This window comes from Lactuca serriola, chromosome 2 (genome assembly GCF_051521515.1).
Source record: "Lactuca serriola cultivar US96UC23 chromosome 2, Lser_US96UC23_V15, whole genome shotgun sequence".
Classification (NCBI taxonomy): domain Eukaryota; kingdom Viridiplantae; phylum Streptophyta; class Magnoliopsida; order Asterales; family Asteraceae; genus Lactuca; species Lactuca serriola.
This window is the reverse complement of record NC_136409.1, coordinates 181,520,012-181,528,721: the sequence shown is the minus strand read 5'-3', so window position 1 is coordinate 181,528,721 and position 8,710 is coordinate 181,520,012. Positions and strand designations below refer to the sequence as shown.

The 8,710-nt window shown below is 33.2% G+C and overlaps 1 protein-coding gene and 1 pseudogene across 1 annotated transcript; both read right to left on the bottom strand.

Annotated features, from left to right (window-relative positions):
- Window positions 1-3,038: 3,038 nt before the first annotated feature.
- Window positions 3,039-5,298, bottom strand: LOC145087605 (zinc finger protein CONSTANS-LIKE 2-like). Its single transcript, XM_079025597.1, has 2 exons — window positions 4,475-5,298; window positions 3,039-3,586 (listed from the first exon to the last, which is right to left on the bottom strand). Exons 1-2 carry the CDS (start codon window positions 5,240-5,242, stop codon window positions 3,224-3,226), a joined length of 1,131 nt encoding a protein of 376 aa, XP_078881723.1. The 5' UTR covers window positions 5,243-5,298; the 3' UTR covers window positions 3,039-3,223.
- Window positions 5,299-7,370: 2,072 nt separating this feature from the next.
- LOC145087604 (pentatricopeptide repeat-containing protein At1g11290, chloroplastic-like) lies at window positions 7,371-8,581 on the bottom strand (annotated as a pseudogene).
- Between the last annotated feature and the right edge of the window lie 129 nt (window positions 8,582-8,710).

Sequence of the window (8,710 nt, the reverse complement as noted above, 5' to 3'; positions counted from 1 at the left end):
TTTGTAAAAAATCAATAGACAAGACAAGAGATGACATGAGATAATATAACAGACGGGTTGTACAAAAGACATGAAAGCCCTCATTAAAAAGTTTTCTTATGTCTCCGGTAGTAACTAAATAACAATAAGAAATATACCTTCTCAACAATTGATGTGAGCTTTAAAGTTAAATATAAGCATCTTGTGAATGATGAATATAGGCTCCCGTATTCTTTGTTCAAAAAGAATCGGTACCATACATGGGCAAGTAAGAATGCATGGTATAATAGAAGTGTGTACTCAACTAGAGTCAGCATTTGACCCTAAAACACCAAAAACACCGCTCAGAATCTTCTGGAAAAAAAAATCAGGTATACTCAAGGACCAAAATGTAATTTTCTCTAAACTTAAGTAAAAAATAGCAAAAAAAAATATATGAATTTTGTTGTTATGCTATATGGTTTTTAGTTTTGGTTCAAAGGCAAAATGGTCATTTAACAAAAACTAACAGTTAGGCTGTTAACTTAGGCAATCATAAAAGTTGTATGAAACAGTGAAACAAAGTCCAAAAACTACATCCTGGATCTTTTAGGGACCAAAACCGACAATTAAACAAAGGGACCAAATATGTAAATTACTAAAAATAAATGAAAAAACTTTTGTTTATACTGATCCCCCCACCCCCCACACACACACATGCAGTTTTGAGGTCATGGTGGTGGATAGAGCTTCATCACTTCTGCCTCTAATTTGCTCTTTGCTTTATAGTACGAATGTCATTTCTTGCACGTTCAGGATCCATAGATATAATCCATGTTGTATTTCAAATTCAATAACAAAATTGTAATTAATTAATTACTCATTAAAGTTAATAAATTATAAATTTATCTCACTTCCTGCGCATCCAAGTTTTCTCATTGCTATAGCATCAAGAAACTGATCATATCGCATATTTTTCTAAATAAGAAACTCTAATATCAATAAAAAAGCTATTTAATTTTGTAATAAATTTGAATTAAAAAATAAGTAAATAAATAAATAAGAAGAAGACGAACCTTGTATTACCATCATATTTTATGTTTGACCTCATCATCATATTTAAATCCTCCCATAATTTGAGGCATTGTGATTAACCAAAATGCAACAATGTTAGAATCTTTCATGTTATCAATAATATGTTTAAACATAAAAACGGATGTTTTGAAGTATTGAAGTGAGACAATTGTTACCAGAGGAAAATGGGTAGAATCGTAATTGGCATTTACCTCATAAGGGTTTTTTGTTTTTTTCATTATGTTGTAAGCTTTGCATGGAGGCTCGATGATCTGCAAAGTAAATAAAACTAAGGGGGTGTTTCTTTTTTCCTTTATTAAACTATGTAGTGAATGAATATATGAATAAAATGTTCTATACTTAAAGATTGTAGATAAAGATGGAAAATAAAACGCAATGGATTATGAGAAATCACAAAAAATAAGAACCTAACCTAGGAACCAACATCGAACAAAAACCATACTTTCTTTACTTCAAAAAAATCAACGTACCTACACATACTAAAAACCATAGAACGAATTTCACAAAAAAAATGTTATTTCATAAAAAAAAGGATTCTAAAAAAAAAAGATGGTGGTAAACCGAAGAAGGCATTTCAAAATCAACAAGAAAAAACGAAAATATAAACATAAATGATGGACCTGATAAATGATTTATGTCATAGTTATCCCTAAAATAAAAAAAAGTCATCAATGAATCTTAACATTGTCGATGATAGTGACAACAACTCAGATTAAGAAAAAAAAGACCTGATATTAGAGATGAAATGGAAGGGGATGATTAGCTTCGTTGCAAATTTATTGGTTATAATTTCTTTGTGGGAGGTTTTATGTGGTTCATTTTGAAGGAACATAAATAAGTTGCTATTTTTTGAAATAAACAGTTATATTTCGCAATATAGCTATAAAATAACAATATATTTTGAAAGTATATTGTCAAATGTTGGATTATACTTGTTTAGACTCATTTTCACGCATGGTTAGTTGTATATAGTTGTTTTTCGTGTCACAAGTAAAAAATGTTTGAAGATACTTATATGCAACAAGCAAGGTCATTGAACTAATAAAACAAAAAATATTGTCTATAAAGAGGTCCTTCAACGTTATATATATTTACCTATTTTAGTGTAATTTCTACACATTTCAATAATACCAATAACTTTGTTTTTTTATAATTATTTTGTAATATCTATATAAATTTGTATTTTATTTATGTGTTCCCCGTGTTTAACGCGGGTCATAATCTAGTTTTTAAACTATATAAAAATGGTTTTTTTTTGTAGATTTGAAAAATGATTTATATTATGGTTGCAACGTTACATATGTTAAATGTATTGTATGATAATTTGTTGAAAAAATATATTTTCTCTTTATTATATATCCTTATATAATAAAAATTCATAAATACACACAATCACATTAAGATGATTTTAAAACCCTTTCACCGATCCTAAGCCGTAGGTTCTGCTTCACGCCGAATTCGGTTTCACCAAACCAGTTTTTAGTACAACCTGGTTCGGTTTGAAAACTGGTTTCCAATTCGAAACTGTTTTTTTTTTCTTTTTTTTTTTTTTGCATATCTAAGGAATTTCAATTTCCTGCGCCTATCGAGGAGTTTGGAATGGCAATACGTTATTTTGTTTGTTTTTTGTTCTTGATGTAAGTTTTCAATTTGTATTTGATGTTCTAGTCTCCATCTTTTGTTTTGGAATTGATGGTGATGGTGGTTGTGGTTGTGGTAGGTAGTGCAAGAGACGGTGAGATGATGGTGAAGGTGACAATGACGTAGAGATGAAGATTATTTCTTACAAATCTATAATAATAATAATATTCGAAAGGAAGTTTTTTGTCATGATATATATATAACATGCACATGTTTCATTGGTAAATTTTCTCAATAAAATCTTAATCAACAATTCAACACCTCCAATTTTAAACCGATGGACTTAGTAAATAAGGCCAACTGGGCCTGACCAAAGTCACAACTCACAAGAGAAATACTTGAAATTTGAAAAAAGATAAAGGTTATTATTTTATATCCCCACAATACAAAATATATGAGAAAGAAAAAGCAAAAAACAATTAAGGCTTTGCAGTTATGTTTACAATTAAAGGGAACCCATATGCTGAAGATGATTGAGTCTCCTGCTTACTAAGATGATGCTAATATGATCATCTAACCATATCCATATTTAAAATGATGGGACGATACCATATCCACCTTCTACCATATGGTTGGTAAGGAACATTTGGTCCACATCCTCCTCTCCATTGTTTCTTTTAGCAAAACGACCTTTGATCCTTGGTCTTGTTTCTGCGTATGCTTTTCTTGATGCATAACGAATAGTCTTTTCAAATTTTCTTGTTTTCTTCTTCTCCCTATACCTCAATACCCGAGCCTCACGATCCATTGGAGTCAGTTGGGTAGGCAGTACCTGAACCGGAGGGTTTGAGAATAGATCGATCGTCCCCTTTGAGGGTCTAGAATGTGAAATTGAAGCCTCCGTTCTTGATGAATCAGGCACGACTCCCACTTCCAATGATGACATGGAAACCTGGACAAATATTACACCAAGCAAAATTTTTGTTAGGTCAACCTCAAAATAATTACATGACTATATCTTTGTGGAAACTAAAAACTTATCCTAGAACAACTCTTTTCAATTCCAACCACACTTAATTAAAAGGCCATATATCATATCTATTACTAGTAGTTTTGACTTTTTTAGATTGGACAAAATGTTGATCTTGCTCTGTTTTCGTCGACTTCATTAATCATTAACTTAAACTAGTAATTTGGAAGAAAAAACATGGCATAATTAATAATTTGGTAAATTGTTTTACAATATTCTTTAACAAAAACAAAATATCTAAAGAAATATTATACTCCCTCCATCGCAATATTAATATCCAGACAAAAAACACACAAATTCCGAATTCATACGTTGGACGATCACTAATTGATAAAAGGTACAGTAAATCTAAAACTTGTTAAAAACTAGTTTTAGTCTTTTTTTTTTTTTTTTGAAAAAATAAAATACAATTTTGTAAATAGAAACAGGTTTATTTTGTTATTTTTATGAATATATAAAACCAAGAAAAATACCCAGTTATTTATAAAAGGAAACATTCTGTATTCAGTCATGTAAACATCACTTAACATATTCTATTTTGGTGATGGCCGATGAAATAATTAAATATCATGTAAGCCATAATCATTAGAAGGACTATAAAAGTGCAAGTTTGACTTTGTATATAAAATATATAATTATCAGTCAATTAATTTTATAATCCAACATATATTGATTATCAACTTCAACTAATATATCAAACCTTGGTCAAAGATAATTATTTAGCTTTAATTAGCATTTGTTATATATAGGGATGGAATAATTTTCGTAGATTTAATTTCTTGATGAAGAAGATAATGATATAAGACTTACGCTATGAGTAAGTGCAGGATAGCCATAACCACCACCATTGGAAGTCTCATATTCCATCCCCAACTGAAACTTCTGGCTCTGAAACTCTTGGTGGTGATGATTTTTCTGAACCGGCACCACACTATCGGCGTTGCCACCACCATACATCTTTTCCGTCACCTTATAGCATTGTTGCTGATCTTCACCGAATTCCATGAACTCCAAGTACTCATCGTCACCTCCTTCTCCACTAAACAAATACCCATTATCTTTACCATTTTGATTTTGGCTGTTCTTGGGAGGCGGCAGACCATCAAACAACAACCATGAAGCTGCTTCGTCTTCATCCTCATCGTCAATGGTGTCTTCACCGTCGTGTGACAAAAATCCACTTTGAGATTCAACTCCTAGCCCCATCACAGTCCTTGGATCAGCAGCCTGAGGTCCATAGAGAGCACTTGGAATCGGCATGACCGGAACGCGGTGGTGCCGCCGTGCAAGAGGGTTGGCGGAATGGATATCGGCGTCACAGGTGGTGCAGAGGGAGGCGGCGTCGGCTTTGCATATAAAAGCCGCCGGAGCTTGCTCACACGCTTCACATACCCACACACGTTCGTGCTGGGAAGATTGCAGCTTGTTGGGGGCGTGGATCCGGGCGTCGCAGGCAGTGCAGAGGTACGCGGCGTCTGGGCGGCAGTATATTGTGCAGGGGGCGGAGCGGCAGGTATCGCAGACTCGAGCCCAGGTGGTACTACTTTTTAAGCATAAGATACTGCTCTGATCTAACATTCTGTATTTGGGTTTGTAATTGTGTGGTTCGTGTTGTAGTTTTTGAGTTCCGTTTTGTGGTCACAATAAAGAAGCAAAGTAACAAGTGGGAGGCGCAGGAGAATCTAGAAGATGACACGTGGAAAATAATTAGTGGGTGATAAAGTTTGTGAGGATTGGTAAGAGTCTATGTGGGCCCAAAGTAATGCCAATGAGATGTGCGAAAAGGAAACTGTGGACCCTTTGATTCTTCAATTTTTAAATCGAGTAAAACTTATTTTGGGCGTCCTTTAATATATATAAATTACAATAAGTAAATTAAATTATTGGAACTTTGATTTGGCTACGTACTAACTGTACTATAACATGCAAATTTACTTTGTATAATTTTTTTACTTAAATATTCATAATTTATATAGTTTTATATTTAATTTTGAGACACTTTGTTATTTAATATTTATACACTAACTAGGAAAAAAATAAATTCTTAGTCGATACGAAAGGGGGAAAGCTTTTCAATTGTGGGGAGAGGAACTCAAGGTCGACCCGGTTAATGTTGACAAATTTGGAATCTCTTTCAATACGTGGGTCCATGGGCCACGTGAAGCGGATCATGGTCAGCCCCTCTCTTGTAACAATGCAACCCATATTGTCGTTTAGCTTAGCTGGTGGGCCTCACTTGCTTGCTTATCTTTGATACGTGGCAGTTAATTGTGGTTGCCAAATGTCATGTGGGGCCAAAATGAGTAAGTTTCATAAGGTACTTCAACGAATGGCTCTACTCCGACCACATCGTCTAATTTAGATGGTGCTTCCTCTTTCTTTCTTTATTTTCACTTATCCCCCTTTAGTTTTATATCTTGCATTTTAATTAAAATTTTAAAAGTGTTTTGGAGTTATGAGCACCTAGGAAGATAGATTTTGGAATGTGATGGAATAGAAAAAACGCTATCGATTTGGTTTTTTTTTTTTTTTTTTTTGAGGGAGAAGCTTGTGAAGAAGGAAGTTTATTCCCTCCCTGACTATCAATTATTGACACTTTAAAAAAAACCAGTTCTAGATCAATTAATTTGTTTTTTCTCCAAGAGTAGTTTGGTTGTTGACCGATTTTCCCCCACAAAAATGTGAGCATGTGATTGGTCTACTTCGTTGCTTAATTGGTTTTCACAGGTTTCCTATATTCTTTCTACTTCTTCACTGTATCAGTTTGTAACCAGTATCAATTATTCAGTTCAAATCCGACTTTCAGCATCTAGAATGTCATATGGTTAAATCTGATTTGGATTTGATGAAACCGTATTAGTTTCAATCAAACTGGTTTTGGATTCGATCCAGATCCAGACACAAAAAACCGGTTTTGTCGTAAACCTCTAAGTGAAGGTGTCGTTGAACCCGTATAATTTGTATTAATATAAAGACATAATTTTAATATATTCCTACAAAAGGAATTCGTTGAAATTTTAAGTATCATGATACAAGTCTAATGTACGGTTAGATTGATAATGTTATAATGGAGGTATTATAGGATGACCCAATTTTCTATTTTTTTCATATTATATGAAAGAAAAATATGCATCTATATAAAAATCCCATGAATACATCTATATTACATATATATCATGGCTAACTGATATAATTAGTTTTGATATTCTAAAATTTATTGATTCATTATTACATTAGATTGAGATTGTCAACTAATATCTAAAATTAAAAGTTTTTTTAAATGTCGCATACATATACTAATCTATAAGAAGTTAAAAGTCATATATACTAAAGTCAAGGGTGTCAAGTTGCATTTATCGAAGTTCTTATCTACATAGTTCAAACCAAATTATATGCCTTTTATTTCGTGGTATTAATTTATTGGACCACAAGTATTCACACAAGGGTTTCGCCCTTTATCGACTTATTATAATCATTTTTCCTATGTACACTTTTCTTCTGTATTTGCTTTTGAATGTCAACTTTCACTTTTTCTTTATAATCTTGACGCTAATACTGTTTATAATATGGTATCTGTGATGTGATTACTAATATCATTGAACATTGAACGGATTCATACAAGTCAATAATTGAAAACATGTTTTCTATTCAACAATAAAAATAGTAGAAGTAATAAAGAACAATGGAGTCTAACTATTAACTCCATGGCATTACAAGCTTCGCTTCCTACACATAATCTTGATCCAGATGAATCTGTTATAAAGTACTTCTTGAAATTAAGCCTCTTTCAACTGCTAGATTCCAAAAAGTTCCCAAAATACCCTTATCAGCAGCAAAACTTTTATGGATTTTGTGAGTAATCATCATATCTCCAATCTTGCAATAAGCATTAATCAGTGTGTAGCAACTAGCAAGTGATGTTATCAGGTACAACCGTTTTTTCCACTCATTTCATTCAACAATTTGTTTGCATCCTTAATTCTTCCATCTACACAAAAATTGTGCAGAGTTGTGTTATATGTAACAGTCTCAATAGACAACAGTTTAGCTTCCATTTCATCACGCAAGGTCAAATCTTGGTCAACACTGTTGACTCTACAACACCCATAGATTACAGTCGTGTAGGTCACGTGATTTGGATTTGTGCCTTTCTTTTCTTTAAACATTCTTAATGCCTCCCTCATTCGACCTTGTTCATTTACAGTATCCAATTATCCATAGATGAAGAAACTATAGGTTATAATGTCCGGATGGATACCTGACCTATCCATTCTATCTTGAATACACAAAGCCTCCTAATGCATAACTCTTACAATATAACAATATGTGAAGGGATCAGGAGAAACAGAGTTAAACTCCATCTCATTCAACAATTCTTATGGTTTTTTCCATATCAGAAGACTTGCAACAAGCATGAAAAAAGACACTGTAGATATGCAAATTTGGAACGATCCCAATCTTGGTCATTTCTTGTAGAGCTTACAAAGTGTGTCTGTAGTGTCAGCCTATCCTTAACCAATGGGTTTAATAGAACAGTGCAAGCAGGCAAATGTGGTTTTAAGCCATGAACCCTCATGAATTGTATGTTGGGTCATCTATGAATTTGCGTAGAAGATTACTAACCAGCAAATCACATCTTGGTCATCAAAGGTAGTGGAGAGTGCATTCAAAACTGTGGGTGAAGATAAAAATCTCTCGGAGCAGCAGTTTTGAAGTGTTTATGTTTTCTCAGAACACGAGTCATGGTCCAAGAAGTTTGTAACGAGTGCTTTATAATCAGGGTTTAGTTCAAACCCATTTTGCAAGAGATTCTGAAGTATATGAGGAAATGATTGAACAGATTTTGGATTTTAAGAGAAGGTCCCAAGAACAAGCTCTTAGTGCAACTACACACACTGTTCTCACTAAATGTGGGTTTCAAATGGATTCAGCAGTGGATGAACAGGTTGCCAAACCAAGTAAAGCACTCTGTCATATGCACAATGCACAATCCGAAAAATCATATACCAATTGCAAAGTGAAAAAAAAAAAAACAATGAAACAACG

What these genes read in the sequence shown, in the direction of transcription:
- LOC145087605 (XM_079025597.1), bottom strand. Translation starts at nt 5,242, where the DNA reads ATGTTAGATCAGAGCAGTATCTTATGCTTAAAAAGTAGTACCACCTGG. An exon ending in ATCCTGCACTTACTCATAGC is followed by an intron (nt 3,587 to 4,474) that starts GTAAGTCTTATA and finishes ATATTTGTCCAG; the next exon opens with GTTTCCATGTCATCATTGGA.